Genomic DNA, 15,669 nt, shown 5'->3' on the forward strand with positions numbered 1-15,669 from the left:
TAAGCACTTTCTTTTGACTTCATTACAACACAGTGAAGCAGGACGGGGGGAATACAAAACAACAATAAAGATATACCCCTTACCTGATTAAAGGGGAGTGGCTAACCACGCCGCACCTGAGAGCTGGAAGAAGGTAATTTAGGAAAACACGTCACCCCTGTTGTCCTGTGGAGGAGAAAGTATTCAACTGCAGGAAGAGAAGGAGGGAAGTCTGATCCAGCTACTGAACCTAAATGAAACGTTTGGGACTTTTTTCCGATCATCCAGGCTGCTTATGAGTTCTTCACTGAACCCAGGAGCAGGTGGGGTAAAACAATCACCTTCCACATCATCAGTTAACCTGCCTGTGGTCTTCCCTGGCGTACTTAGACGCCACACACCACACTCTGAAGTGGTCGGACTGAACTTTACATATCCACCTGAACTGCACTCTGAACTGAACTGTTTTCAGAGTGAAAAGGAGCTTCTCACCCCCAACACACTCAACCCCCCATGGTTAAAATAGAAGATTCCTCTGTGATTCAAGTTATGAATTGATGTTCTGTTATTTAAATGGGTCTATGTTGTGATTTGTTTGATCTGTGATGTATTGATTATCATGTTGGGTGAAATACAGACTTTTTACTTTGATAACAAATTGGTATGTTAGTTGATTTTGTACCTTCTGTAGATAGGTCACAGGGTTCAGGTTATTTATTTGTACCCGTAGGTAAATTTAGTTTGCAGATAAATAGACAAGGGATCCATCCTGATACACACTCTAAAACAACACAAACACATCTCTAATAAAAGTACACCATGCTCCGTCAAATCTCAAAATACTTAAAAAACACTAGTACAAACAAGGACATTCAAAATTCACAAATAAGTAAATAGGCATCTGTGTGACACTGCTATCATTTGTTATTTGTGCAGTAGCTGCTGGGATAAAGCTGTTTTTATACCGCTTTGTTCTACTCTTTGGGACAACTAACCTCCAGCCCGAAGGAAGAAGCTTGAATTCTGAGTGCAGAGGCCGGGAGTCATCGTCTAATATGGAGCTGGATAACCGCTGTAACTCTCTGAGGTACAGGGTATCCAGGTTTAGCTGTAGCTCACTAATCAGTCTGCGGGACCACTTTATGATCTGACTGAGAGAGTTTCTGCTCTTTAAAGGCAGGTTACCGATCCAAGACATTAAAGAAAATCACAGTATTGACTCAAGAAAAGCACGACCAACCGTGATCATCATGGATTGGTGAATGTTAAAATAGGACAGTTTCCTAAGACAGTACAAACGCTGGTGCCCCTTTTTTGCACACACCTTCACAGTTTGATTCAGAGCTGAATTTTGAGTCAATAATTGTCTCGAGATATTTGTATGATTGCACAAATTCTACTTTCTGATTCACGATTGAAAAGACTTCATGTTTGTGGGGATGTCTTTTAAAATCAATGATCATGTCCTTAGTTTTACTGTTCAGTTGTAGGGGCTATCCCTCTGTTTTTTTAAATGATCCTTCTTATTTTTCCCAGATAAATATATCAAAAGTTCTTCTGTTGGCTGCCAATTTTAATTTAATACTTTAGAGATAAAACCTTCACAACAACATCTATATTCTCTTGGAGGCAAACATATCATTTCAGGACTCAGCTTTCAGGAAAATAAAACATGAAATAAACTGATCATCTTCTTTGTTAGTTTAGTTATCTCTTCATTGGATAGTTACATTTTCTGTTAACATTTTCATAATTCATGACACATTTTTAACATAGGAACAAGATCTGTCAACACGTTAATGATTTTCCCAGTTTGGTGAGACTCTTCCAACATGGCAGCATGTTTTTTATAACCATTAGCAAATGTCCTTCAAACTCTCACTAACATACCTCTGTTTGATTTCAATCATTGCACAGAAATGTCAAAGCTTCAGTGATCTGTTTTAACAGTGTGTTCAGAGAGAAGGCCACTTCTGCATGACGACCTTTGACCAACAGTCAGTGTAAGGCGTGTAACACAACAGACTGAGAGCACAGCTGACCAGTGAACCTGGTTTACCGTCCTGATGTCCAATGTGAAGCGCTCGGTCAGGCAGCAGACATTTGGTTCATGAGAGCTGACTTTTCTTTGAGTCCCCTCGTACCACCCTGCCCAATATGTCTCTGTGGTTTCACCATAAACTCTCAACATCTGGAGGACTTTAGTTATGAGTGATTATGTTTTAATTTTCTGTCGGATAAGAAGTCCTGGACTCAGCACAGCTCCACGGATCTTATTTGTATTGTATGTGTGAAATATTTTAAATATTTAAAGATGGAAAACAATAACTGACTTAACACTCAGAAGATACCTAGTATCCCATGTATAAAAGCATCTGCATCTATTGTGTTTTGGACTATGCCATATCACCCCTCTCTGTGGCAGCAATGGACTCAACCCTGTTGTCTGAACAGGAAGCATCCACAGTGCTGAGCTGACTACTGACAGGCAGCTGCATCTCTTGTTTATGGACATGTTTGCATGCATGGAACTGTGAGTCTGCATTCATCATTGTTGTGGTAAAATAGTTCTCTGTTAATGTCCTAAAAATTGCAATGATTAAAAACACAAAGTTATCCAGTTATCCAATATTAGTAGTCTGCACTGGAGAGCTCTCAGAGGCGCCAGCTGATAATTTCTCATTCCACGTGGTAGTGTTAATTTAATACTTTACACTTAATTGATTTGTGTTGTTATGAAACTGTATTTATTAATGAGCCGTTTTATATATTTTTAAAGTTGCTCTTAGGAACAAATTGTGATTGCTGCATCAGTGTTTTACTATATTACCACATTCATCCTGCACCATGTTTAGTCAATAGAGGGCAGCAGAACACAGCTAATGTGTTCATCATTTCAGTGGAGGATTGTAACTACAAATCTGAGGTTCATATTTTACTCCACTACATTTGTCAGACAGGTTAGTTAAATTTCCTCTTCCTGTCCAGTGAAAGCCCATTGTCTCCAGATCTGGTGATTTTAAATGTTTGTGATAAACTGAAGGATTAAGCTTAGAGAAAATGATCCTACTTCTTAAGCTAAATAAAGTATTTACAAAGCCTCAGATAGAATATGCAACGTCTGTTTTTCTGAGAATCTCAAGAAATATTTACCCTTTGTGGCCGATTGGTTCTCAGGACAGAAACACTTTGATGATCTTATAGAAGATGAGTATTGCTGTAAATTACTTTTTGTTTTGTGTTTCCAGATACCCTTTAAACACGGCCATTGCACATGTTCCGCTGAAGCTGCAATACACTCTTGACATTGGGGAAGACTGTATCATCACTTCTTCATCGTGGTCGGTTCACTGCACCTTCTAACAGAGGACAGGAAGATCTAACTGTAGAGCAGCAGTGTTGGTGTCCCTCACCTCCCGAAGGCACTGCTTCATTTCACTCAGCAGGTGGTGGAGTTTTCCCCCAAAAGACAAAAGAGAAAGAAAGGATGGAAGCATGGAAATAAAGAGTAAAGTATTTTATACCACAGAAATCTGTTTTCATAACATCTGAATTTGAAAGATGATGCTACAGTAACACAAAATACACTTACAGCATGTGCTGAATATAAAAACATGCTAATGGAACAACTTAACAAGATGCAGAGTCACTACTGGTTTCTACAAGACGACCATTTATGCTTATACACCTTTTTAAAGTTTAACCTGGATCTCTAAATGTTGTTGTACTTTCAAATTACCCAAAAAACATCCCCTGTAAACTTACTGGAATAACCTGTAACTGACAAAAACACCGCTTAATTAAAATGATAAATCACTCAGCTCTGACTACCTGAACATCACAGAGGAATCTCAGTTTGACAGATTGTGATACCAGCAGTTTTAGCATCACCAGCTGATCCAATGCTGAAATATGGGAAGAGTTTCTCAGTGAAAGTGTCTATGACGTGAGTGTAAATGTGAGTCATGTCTTCAGGGTCGTAGAAGGACACCTCCCCCCTGTCATAGTCCAGCTGGACTCTGATCCTCTGGAGATTCTTCTCCACTCTGACAGTCTCACTAATACCATTAGTGTATTTTCCACTGCCATGTGATAAACACCAGATTCCATATTTTGGTGTGGCACATCGCTTTCCCTTCCTGTCAACTGACTCTTTAGTCAAACCAATATTCCAGGCAGGATGATCTCCCACCTCCAACTCCCAGCTGTGTTTCCCTGAGCTGAAGCCCTCAGCACCAAGAACATTAGCAGTGTTAGTGAATCTCTCTGGATTATCAGGAAGCTGCTGAGATTTGTCTCCATTTCTCACACTGGTCAGATCATCAGACAGATAGAGCCAGCGGCTTGCAGTGTTTGGGTCCAGAATGACAGGACTGAAGTGGACCTTGTCCTTCATCTTCTCCCAGACTCTGAAGGACAGGTTGCCCAGGTGTTTGGCCACATCTGTCAGCGCTCCTGAGAGCAGCTGTGGGTCTGACAGTGAGCTCTGGACTCTGGCTCTGCTCTGAGTGGCTTTATAACTGCTGAGGAAGGGCACGTTGTGTTTCTGCAGCTCTTCTTCAACAGCAGAGATACTGTGTGACAGAGAGGAGATGTGCTCCTGAATGCTCTTCATCTCTCTGCTGATAATCTTCCCCTTCTGCTCCTCTTCCTCCCTCAGAGCTGCCAGTCTGGACTCCTCTTCCTCTTTCAGGAACTGATGGAGCTGGTTGAACTCTGCTCTGATCTTCCTCTCTGTGGACAGCAGCTGCTTCTTGGACAGTTGAATCACTTCATTGTATGTTTTCTCCACTCGTTTGTATTTGTCCTTCTTGTCCTGCAGAGACTCTAAGTCAGATTTCAACAGGTCCTTCAGCTCACTGACTGCTTGTTCTACAGGAACCTGACTCTGGTGGAGAGAAATCTCACAGACAGGACACACAGCTCTATCTTCATCCTTACAGAATAATCTAGGCTCTTCTTGATGTTTACTACACACCACCTCCACCTTCTTCTCTCCTTTTTCTGTCTCAGATGATCCAGCTTTCTGTCTCTCAGCAAAGGAGTCAGCCAGCTCCTTCAGTGCAAAGTTCACAACAGGATGATCTTTGGAAGACTTTCTTTTACAAATGGGACAGTTTTTGTTCTTATTTTGTTCCCAGAATTTCTGCAGGCAGCTCGAACAGAAGCTGTGGTTGCAGCTCAGAGACACAGGATCTCTGAAAGTCTCTGAACACACATGACAGCTCAGATAACTTTCAAAAAGAGCAGTGTTCTCAGCCATTTGTCTCGGACTCTATTATCATTTAAAAGCAAAACTTGCCATGGTACTGCACTTTTTCTTGAATGCTTAAAATCCTCCAATCGTGTGTTTCTCAGCAGGGATCTCACCTCCTCTGACAGTGTCTCATCTCTGTTCAACAGTCTCTAAATCCTCTTTGGTGTTCTCTACCCCTCTGTCACAGGGTGAATTATCAAAAGCAGGAAATGCTGCTGTCATTTATTCGTGGAATTATGTCTGGCAGATTATCACTGTAACATAAAAATAGGATTAAGGTCATTTGAAAACCACATGTACACAGTTATTCAATGTCTTTAATATATTTAGAGATCATTTACAGGACAGGGAAATATGTCTGACACAGGATTTTCAGGAGGGATAAAGATAAGAAAGTATTAATCCTCATTCTGTTAAATAAGCACATATTTCTCTCAGTCACAACTCGTGTTTCAGCCTCTAAAGGAAAACCTATAGGTCTAATAGGGCTCTCCTGAAAAACTGTAAATATAACTTTTATATCAGTTTTATTATTCAGTTTTCTAGCAGTACTCTTCATTGAGAAAACACAAAATATAACACGTTAGAAAATATCAGACACAAGAGCCAGAACTCTGTGAGAGAGAGTAGTTCAGACCTGCACAGAAGTTGTTCGACAGAAACACTTTTCATAAACCTCCGACATGATGAGGACCTCCAATAAAATGCTCAGATAAAATACCTCTAATCCACTGTGTGAACTTTGTCCTTGATCGACACACTGCACAACCGTCAGTGAAGCGAGTGTCTGCGAGTGAAGATATTTCCTGATATTACTGCGGATATCGCCAGGAAGAGAGCACTTTTCAATGACGTCAGGATGAAGCTGCGTAAGGCTGAGGTGAGGCATGGACTACTGTTCCCTGCAACACTCATCGTAACCTTCAATGAACAAACAAAACTGTATTGGGACTGTAGTGAAGCTGAGCATTTCTATAAAACAGTGACAAACCCGGTTTCAGCTCAAAGCTGAAATAGAGGTGGGAAATGACTAATGGACATGACATAATTAGATGGTATGTTTATGCATATTAGGAGATGAAATTAATTATATTATGCAAAGGGAATTGTTGCAGTTTTGGTGTATTGCGAATTTATTCATTGTAGGCCAATATTCACTGGCCTATGAGTTATCTACTACCTTATTTTAAGTTATTTATTTCATCAACTGCGACTATGAGATTCCTTTTAATAGATTTTGAATAGAGGCCAATTTTAACTGGTCTCAATTGTTGTTCATTGCTCCTAAAAATGTCATTTTGATTTATACATTTGATCTTGCGTTTCAAGACATTACCATGAATGTATTTAACACAAAGGTTATTATCTAAAATGTTAGGGAGCTACGGTGCTGCTCGTTTAGGTGAGTGAGTATGCACATGGATAGCAATCTATGGGCAGTGAGGTGTGGGGTTGTGTGTGTGATGTGTGTGTGGTTGAAGTTGTGTTGCTTGTATGTTTTGGTTCAGCTCTCAATTTGAAAAGAAGTGAAAAAGAAAAAAACATTTAAATTGCCATCTTAATGTCAAATAAGTTACCAAATAAAGGGTTTGGCTCATATCAATATTTGTAGCCTAAAAAATAAAGTGTCTGAGAGAGGAAATATTATCATGTGGTATTCATTTGTTAGCAATATCAGAAACTCACTTAGATGACACCTTTAATGACGCTGCAGTGGACATTCAGGGATATAGTATATTTAGAAAAGACAGGAATGCATGGAGGTGGGGTGGCAGTATACATTCAAAAGGAAATACCAGCTAAAGTCAGATATGATTTGATGTCTGCTGATATTGAAGTACTTTGGTTGCAAATTCATTTACCTCATTTGAAACCTTTGTTGGTGGGATGTTGTTACAGACCTCCTAATTCAAACCTAAATTATTTAGAAAAAGTATGTCAAATGTTAGATAAAGTTTGTGATCTTGATAGAGAGATTTATTTTATCAGGCGATTCAAACATTGACTGGAATATGTCCCACTGTGCCTTAAAAAACAAGTTGCAGACAATAGCTAATACATGTAACTTGGTACAAATGGTGACTAAACCTACTAGGATATGCATAACAATTGTATTACGAAAATAAAATTAAAGATATTAAGGATGATAAGAAACAGCTGTGGAGTTTAGTAAATGGCATGATGGGCCGTAAGCCGAAATCCACCTCAACATATCTTGAGGTGGAAGGGAAATTCTTGACTAAACCAGTACAAATTGCTAATTATTTGAATGATTATTTTCTTGATAAAGTGAATGATTTCAGGAGAAATATGAAGCAACCTATAAATAGGAACTCCACTTTTCTAATAAATGATTTAATTATGGAAAATAAGAATTGTAAATTTAATTGAGAAAGTGACAATTGCAGATGTTGAATGTCTACTAGGTAAATGTAATGATAAACCGCCAGGTGTGGATAATTTAGATGGTACATTTCTTAGATATGTTGCTAATTTGGTTGCAGAGCCTATCTGCTATATCATCAATTTGAGTATTGAAAAATGTATTTGCCCACAGGCATGGAAAATAGCAAAAATTATTCCACTTGCAAAAAATCCAGCTGGACCATTTTCTGGTACAAATAGCCGCCCAATAAGTTTGTTACCAGCATTAGGAAAGATAATGGAGAGAATAATTTTTAACCAAATACAAAAATACTTTGAAGGTAACAATCTTAACACTGATTATCAACATGCTTACCGGCCGGGCCATTCAACATGTACTGCTTTAACACAAATGACCGATGACTGGAAGGTGGAAGTATATGATAGGAAGTTAGTGGGTACAGTACTACTTGATTTTAGTTCTGCCTTTGATGTCATTGATCATCCATTGTTGTTGCACAAGCTAAAACAATATGGTTTTAATCTGAATGCGCTGAGGTGGGTAGAAAGTTACTTGACCAATCGATGTCAAACAGTTTTTTTTTAATGGAAGTTTGTCAAAGATTAAGTCAGTCACTTGTGGAGTTCCTCAGGGTAGTTGTTTGGGGCCACTTTTATTTTCAATTTTTACAAATGATCTACCATTATTGCTACAAGAATCCAAAATTGTAATGTATGCAGATGACTCGACAATATATGGAGCAGCTTCATCTACAAGTGAGCTGAGTCACTGTATGAACAAGGATCTAGAACAGATCTCAGAGTGGGTCATAAATAATAAGTTAGTACTTAATGCTGGAAAAACCAAATCTTTAATAATAGGATCAAATCATCGGTTAAACCTTTAGGTGAACCTAAATTGCTATTAAATTTAACCCATATTGAAATTGAACAGGTCAAGGAAACGAAATTGTTAGGTATAACTCTGGATCAAAAATGATCTTGGTCTAAACAAATTGATAATGTTGTATGTAAAATGGGAAGGGGTATGTCACTTGTTAAAAGAATTGTAAAATATTTGCCAAAAGATGTCAGTAGACAAGTTCTAGATGCGTTGGTTCTGTCACAGCTTGATTACGGTTTTGTTATTTGGTCTAGTGCTGCAGAAAAAGATCTAGACAAACTACAAGTAGCTCAAAATAAGGCAGCACGATGTGCACTGCAGTGCTCCTACAGAACCAGAGTGACTGAAATGTTGGAGACCCTTAAATGGTTGAGTGTCAGACAGAGGTCCACTTATACTTTGTTAAATTTGTTAGGAATATTACAGTGACACACTTACCACATATATTATCACAAAGGTTTATATCGCAGTACACTCAACATAACTATCAAACAAGACATGCAATAGAAAGAAGGTTTGTAATACCCACATCTAAATCAAATATCAGACAGAAAACAGTCATGTACAGAGCCATGGTCAGCTGGAACTCTTTAACCAGTCCACATAATTCAGGAAAATTCTCAAGTACATTTTAAAAGGTTGCTAAAACATTATATGAGCATTACAGAGTAAAATGTAACGGTGCCTGTGGTTTGGCCTTGTGATGATGGCTAAAATGTGATGACCATTTTTGTTTCACTTCGTATACCATTGTTTATATGATGAAATGCGTTGTTCTATTTTGCTTTTAGTTTTGTTTAATGTTTGTTTTGTGTGTGTGAGGACCCCAGGAATAATAGCCAACGCTTATGCTAGTGCTAATGGGGATCCTAATAAAGAATAAGAATAAGTGTAAGGCCTGTCATCAGTCAACATGTAAATGATAAATCTTCCAGCTCTGTGACTAAAGCTGCACAGCCTGTTTATCTGCTTTACAACAGCTCTCCACTGTACAGCGTGAATTATGATCACTGAATCCAGACACTTCATTCAAGTACACCAACTACAAAGTGTAGAGAGACACAGACTGCAGGTATTCAACACGTACAGAAGCACACACTGATGATCTACTGATGTGTTTCTGCAGGTCAAATATAAGAGCTGTTTAACACATTTTTGGAGGAAACATATTTGCCTCAAACATTATTTTAGGTTTAAAGTCTCAACAGTTGTGTGTTGCAGGAAAGTGAACACATTTATTAAACCTTTAAAAATCATAACTCTTATTTCAAATAAAGTATTTTTATGTTATATAAAAAAGTTATTCACAGGACTCACCAACTTACAGTCCGTCCACTTCTCTCCCTAATATACTCCTAATGGTGTTTCCCAGCAGAGATCCAACACCCTGTAATGGCGTCTCAGCTCTGTTCAACAATGTCAAAATCCTCCTTGGTTTTCTCTCCCCTCTGTCACACGGTGAATTATCAACAGCAGGAAATGCTGCCATGTTATTTATTATCCAGCAGATGGTGTCAGGATGTCTTTCAGAGGGAAATGTTCTTTGGCTTCTCAGTTCAGGACGGTGAACTTGGTCCAGGTAACTGTTGGACGACAAACACAAGAGGTTGAATATGTTTATTAAAAAGCTGATCCTTCTTGTTATTTTATATTATCAAAATGTAAATGCTCATCAAATGCAACTAACAAGGAAAAGGTTGTTGTGCTTTTGCTGCAGGAGGGTGGAACACATCAACAGGCTGATCAGTCAAACCAGTTTTACATCATTTTATCTCAGCCACTGTCACACAAGTTTCCTTCTTAATCTTAATGTTCCTTCCAATTAAAATATACTGATATGGTTCAAATATGTTGTTATTTTTATTGAACACAACTTATTATTGAGGATAAAGAAAATCAAGAAAGTACAAAGATAAGCATTCATTTTGATATACTATTTATCCTTGAAATAAATTAGACTTGTATATTGACTGTTTTATTCTTGGATGACATTAGGTTTGTAAAAAACAGAGATACTAAACTGTTACGTCCCCACCAAGGTCTAGGGGACTACGGGAAAATAACACACACCAGCCAATAATGGAGGGAGTCAGAGTAACAGTTTACATGTGTTTATTGGGGTTTTGAGTGTGGAGGAGGAGGAGGAGGAGACGAGGGAGGTTGTGCCAAACAAAAGAAATTCATTTAACAAAACAATACCTATCTCCAAATCTATCCTTAAAACAAATACTCAAACAAAAACCCTCACTCTCTGCACTTCTAAGGATGGAACCAACCAAAATACAGGAGTGGCAACAATCCACTAACTTAATGTGTCTAATAGGTTTTAACTACGTGATGAAATGTAGAGGGTACCCCAAACTTACCTAATGCCTCCACCTCCCACATATTCAAAGTAAACAGAAACACGATTCTCTCTAGAGTCAGACACAAACAAAAGAATCATGCAGGCTATGGTGTCAGCAGCAGGCCCAGGTCAGAGAGACAGAAAGCTTCCTGGTTGCTTCCTTTATGATCAGCCCTGCCTGCTGATTGGCCAGCTGAGGGTGAGGGGATCCAATCAGCCATCAGTCTCAGGTGCACCAGCAGGTACCGATCAGCTGCTGATTAGCTGCATTGACGAGAGGGAGAGAAGAGAAAAGAGTAGGAAGGAAAACACACCACACATACAATATGGCCTGGCATGTAACATACACTTTAGGAACAAACAAGGAGACACTTTTCAATCTGAAACCAGCTCATCTTCTGTGACTCTAGTTATTTGAAGGGACAGAGGAAACTAGCAGTGACTCTAACACTCTGCCCTGTGGTGGATGATTTATGAAGAGCAGTTCAAACAGACCAACAGGTCTCAACAGAGACAGCATGTTGTTGCATATGTGTTTTGGAATCATTACTATTGAGATTTGGTGGGGACTCCTCCTGAGGAGATGGAAGAACTGCTGAGCGGTTAAATCAGAAGGTCCTCTGGTGGAGGAGGGTCAGGGTCTAAAAAAACAAAAAGGGTACCAGTGTGCAGAAATCTTTTTTGCATGTAGAGCAGCCTATATGACATCACATTCTGGACACCTAAAGGGCATCTTGCTACTGTTCCTTGCACATTGAGGCACCAGTCCACCATGTCGGAAGGCTTTGTGGGAAGAGATGGTCAACCCTGGGCAACAACACTGTCCTGCTGAGCTCGCTGACAGAAGTTACATCTAAGGACTCCCAAAGAGTGGTTGTGGCCCAAAGAGGTACCAACAGACTTCAATACACCATCTGGACCGAGCCATGTTCTGGATCTTGAAAAAAGGCAGTGGATCACTTAAAGACCGGTTCCTATAAGATGTCATGGATTCAGCACAGCTACATGGATCTAATCACACTCATTTGTATTGTATGTGTGAAATATTCTAAGTATTTAAGGATGGAAAACAATAACTGAGTAACACTCAGTAGATGCCCAGTAGCTCCTTCGTAAAAAAAAGCTTCTGTTTCTATTGTGTTTTGGACTATCCCATATCACCCCTCTCTGTGGCAGCAATGGACACAACCCTATTGTCTGAACAGGAAGCATCCACAGTGCCACCTTGTGACTCTGGTGGAGAGAAAACTCAGACAGGACAAACAGCTCTATCTTCATCCTTACAGAACCAATAAGGGACTTCTGGATGTTCATCACACACCACCTCTTCTTCTTCCGTTACTTTTTCTGTCAGGTGAACCATTTTTCTGCCTGTCAGCAAAGGAGTCAGCCAGTTCCTTCAGAGTTAAATTCACTGCTGGTTCGTCCGTTGTAACTTTCTTTTACAAATGGGACAGTTTTTGTTCTTACGCTGTTCCCAGAACTTCTGCAGGCAGCTCGAACAGAAGCTGTGGTTGCAGCTCAGAGACAGGATCTCTGAAAGTCTCTGAACACACATGACAGCTCAGGAAACTTTCAAGAAGAGCGCTCTTCTCAGCCTTTTTCTCAGATATTTGAATGATCGTTTAACAGCTAGACTCACCAAATCAGTGTCCGTTTAGAATAAAAGATTAGTATCCTTCTAGTTTGTGTTTAAAGTGAAGATTCTCCACCCGTCTCAGCTCCTTTCAGAAATGTTGGAAAATCAGGTTTCGGTTTCACTTTCTAACGTTTCAAGCAAATAACTGAAAACGCACGATTCATTCTCCTACTAGCAGATGGTGATGTTGGATAAATGAACAGATAATATGGTGACTTTCCACATTACGTGCCAGAGAATTGTTAGAAAACCCCCCACAATAATACACAATGCAATTAAAGATCAATGTTTGCCTACATAAAATACCTAGTTGTATGTAAAATATTCACTATATCAAAGTATTTTATCATCACATTCAAACATAATTTTAATTGAATGACAATCTTCTAGAAAGTGAAAAAACATTGTAAAATACTTTTTTTGCATTTGTGTAAAACAGTTCCTTTTGAAATTCAAAAAGCACAAAAAAGAAGCAGATTTTTTTCTGGGTTTTATAAATAAACATGTCAAAGACGAGGGTGAACTGTTTATTTATGAAATAACTCATAAACGTCCCTGAACACAGAATAGCATTGTACACAAACATATCAATGGAAAAAATAAATAAAAAGTAGTGTGTGAACATAAATATCTCTCAGTATCAGTCCCCCAGCTTCCGCCATCAGGCCAGGTTCACCAGTCTCTCACTGGCCTCCCACAGTTTTTTTGCCACAGCAGTGTCTCTTGCAAAAGGACGCAGAGTAGCCGGTCTGCAGTCGACGAAGTAACCCCCGCTGTGTTTGGCTGCTTCATCTGACACAGCACAGTAGATGACAGTCTGTGCTCCGATCTCACACGGCACGAAAAACATCCACATGATCACCTGCACCAGCATCCGGAACAGGATGGAGTAGTGGCATGTCCAGCCACTTTGGACGAAACCTGGAGCAACACAGATGTGAGGAGAAATGTTAAGTGTCAGGAAAACACAGACTGTCTTTGGGCTGGGCATTGTGATTAAAATCTTAGTAATGAGTAATTCTACTTGATAGTTTGTGATATTATTGTGACAAATTCAATTGATGTTTTAGGGGCGGTGGTGGCAAAGTTCATAGGGACTTGGCCTGGGAACTGGAAGGTCCCAAAGAAAATTGAAAATGTCCCCACTGTGGGACGATTTAATGTATTCTGAATTGAGAAAACGTTTCTATAAAATATTCAGGAAGCAAGTTCTGTTTTGGTTCATCCGGTAAGTTAAATACTGAGAAATTGAAGTTTTGAGATGCTATACTAGTCCTTATATTGGCCTGTTAATTATTTAAAAAAGAGCCATCAACAGTTGTAAATGTTATAAACAGGAAGCTACCTCCTTGATACCTACCTGTAAACAGTGTTTGAGCTATAAAGCCCAACTCCAATCATTTCAATTAAAAAATATGAATTTACTGTTACAGCTACTCATCTAAAAACATTTTAAAAAGTATTCAAGTTTGAGCAAGATATGTGGCTGTAAGTAACTTTCATTATCGACTATTTTCTATATATATATATATTTAAAATGTCCGAAAAATAATAATCAATGAATTAAGCATCACATTTTGCTACCTACAAACCTGTTGACATTAACCTGTATTGTTTTTTAAGCAGCTGAACAGAATATGCAATAAACACCCAGTGCAGGACAAGAGCAGCATCAAAGCAAGCCCTCTTACCGGGGTGCACAGCATAGGAGGTCACTCCTTTCCCTTCAGTGATGCGGGCCACTTCCTGACTGAAGTAAATGTTTGCCAGCTTGCTGCGGCAGTAGGTGAAAAAGGGCAGCTGGTTGTAGTTGAGGTCCTGGAAGTTCAGTTTCTGGTATTTGTAGCTGGAGCATGTGAGGGTGATCACCCGGCTGGGGGCGCATTCCTTCAGGCGAGGCAGAAGCAGGTTGGTTAGGAGGAAGTGACCCAAGTGGTTGACACCAAAACACATGCTGAAGTTGTCGTCGGTCCAGTCGAGGACACCGGGCATGCCTGAGGAAGCGCCAGAGAGTGAAGAAAGAGGTAAAAAAAAATGGCTTTTAGCTCCTGTTGCTGCACAATCTGTACACTACAGCAACCTTAATGCCTTGACACGTTACACGAAAAAGCCAACAAATCTTTACTGCAATATTAGCAGGTTAACTCTAACATGCGACCAAACAAACTTCTAAGTAATCCCAATACAGAACAACATTTTAGCCTCTTTCTTTTGTGGCACAAGTCCTGTGTCAAGAGATGTGACTGACTGCCTGACCTGCATTATTGACCAGGATGTGAAGCCTCTTCTCTTTCTGCAGGAAGCTCTTACAGAACTCCCTCACAGAGCGCAGGTTGGCCAGATCCAGTTCCATGTGAAGGACGTTAAGGCTGTGACTCTTAAACTTGATTTCCCTCACAGCCTTGTCAGCCTTCTCTGGGTCTCTGCAGGCGATGATGACCCGAGCACCTCTCATTGCCAAGGCAATAGCTGTCTCCTTGCCAATGCCAGAATTCCCACCTTGAATAGATATATTATATTAATGAGTGGAATACAATGGTAGATGTGTGACAAAGGGAGGACAGCAGTAACATTAACTCAAATAAGCAGTGTTATTGTATTAGGCAACAACAGGCAGGGATGTTTGGTATAATCATTAGCAATTGAATCCACACTGAGCTACACATACAGTACATCCCACTACTAAACGAAATAATTAAGGGATGTAATTGTTGCAATAAACAAGACATGCTAATTTACCTGTAATGAGAATTGTTTTGCCATGAAGTCTTTTTAGGTCGGTGCAATATCTCCTCTTTTTCAACCATTTCAAAATGAAGAAGACGGCTAAAGACGCGATAATTGTGTAGAGAAAGTACATTTTCCTGTGTTTTGTTATTATGAACAGTGCTGATGCTACTGGCTATGTGAGCCTACAGCTAACGTTAGCTAGCTTGCTAGTTGAATAGGAAATACCTCATTCCTATCCCCTACTTTTCCTCCACTGTGGTGCTTGTCACGCTCAACGTTGTGAAAAATTATCCAGACCGGATTAAATATAACAAGAAACTATTGTTTGATTCAATTTGACATCCCCCTCCTCCAGATCATTCACTCTTTGGAGATGTGGAGTGACCTGAACTGCACATGCGCGAAATGCTAAAATACCGCCGCAAGGTCTCGCGAGAAATTGCACAGTA

The 15,669-nt window shown here is 39.5% G+C and overlaps 2 protein-coding genes across 6 annotated transcripts; both read right to left on the minus strand.

Annotated features, from left to right (window-relative positions):
- Window positions 1-98: 98 nt before the first annotated feature.
- On the minus strand, window positions 99-12,613 carry LOC134873556 (nuclear factor 7, brain-like). 5 transcript variants are annotated; one of them, XM_063897291.1, is made up of 5 exons: window positions 12,494-12,612; window positions 11,402-11,492; window positions 10,871-11,115; window positions 9,822-10,087; window positions 3,482-5,490 (listed from the first exon to the last, which is right to left on the minus strand). In XM_063897291.1, exon 5 carries the CDS (start codon window positions 5,240-5,242, stop codon window positions 3,818-3,820), a length of 1,425 nt encoding a protein of 474 aa, XP_063753361.1. In that variant the 5' UTR covers window positions 5,243-5,490; window positions 9,822-10,087; window positions 10,871-11,115; window positions 11,402-11,492; window positions 12,494-12,612; the 3' UTR covers window positions 3,482-3,817. The 5 variants fall into 5 exon arrangements, 4 of the variants coding, with proteins under 4 accessions (XP_063753361.1, XP_063753359.1, XP_063753360.1 ...); XM_063897289.1 differs by adding exons at window positions 5,958-6,157; window positions 7,099-7,151 and having other exon boundaries at window positions 10,871-12,612; XM_063897290.1 differs by lacking the exon at window positions 11,402-11,492 and having other exon boundaries at window positions 12,494-12,613.
- A 391-nt stretch (window positions 12,614-13,004) lies between these two features.
- Window positions 13,005-15,615, minus strand: si:dkey-174n20.1 (uncharacterized protein LOC796174 homolog). The gene is made up of 4 exons (XM_063896402.1): window positions 15,230-15,615; window positions 14,747-14,989; window positions 14,182-14,484; window positions 13,005-13,411 (listed from the first exon to the last, which is right to left on the minus strand). Exons 1-4 carry the CDS (start codon window positions 15,348-15,350, stop codon window positions 13,152-13,154), a joined length of 927 nt encoding a protein of 308 aa, XP_063752472.1. The 5' UTR covers window positions 15,351-15,615; the 3' UTR covers window positions 13,005-13,151.
- Window positions 15,616-15,669: the final 54 nt, after the last annotated feature.

This window comes from Eleginops maclovinus, chromosome 12 (assembly GCF_036324505.1).
Source record: "Eleginops maclovinus isolate JMC-PN-2008 ecotype Puerto Natales chromosome 12, JC_Emac_rtc_rv5, whole genome shotgun sequence".
Taxonomy (NCBI): Eukaryota; Metazoa; Chordata; class Actinopteri; order Perciformes; family Eleginopidae; genus Eleginops; species Eleginops maclovinus.

Coding starts and splice junctions, on each gene's coding strand:
- LOC134873556 (XM_063897290.1), bottom strand. CDS start 5,242: ATGGCTGAGAACACTGCTCTTTTTGAAAGTTATCTGAGCTGTCATGTG.
- si:dkey-174n20.1 (XM_063896402.1), bottom strand. CDS start 15,350: ATGTACTTTCTCTACACAATTATCGCGTCTTTAGCCGTCTTCTTCATT. Junction 14,990..15,229: donor CAAAACAATTCTCATTACAG/GTAAATTAGCAT, acceptor TATCTATTCAAG/GTGGGAATTCTGGCATTGGC. Junction 13,412..14,181: donor CTCCTATGCTGTGCACCCCG/GTAAGAGGGCTT, acceptor GTGTTGCTCCAG/GTTTCGTCCAAAGTGGCTGG.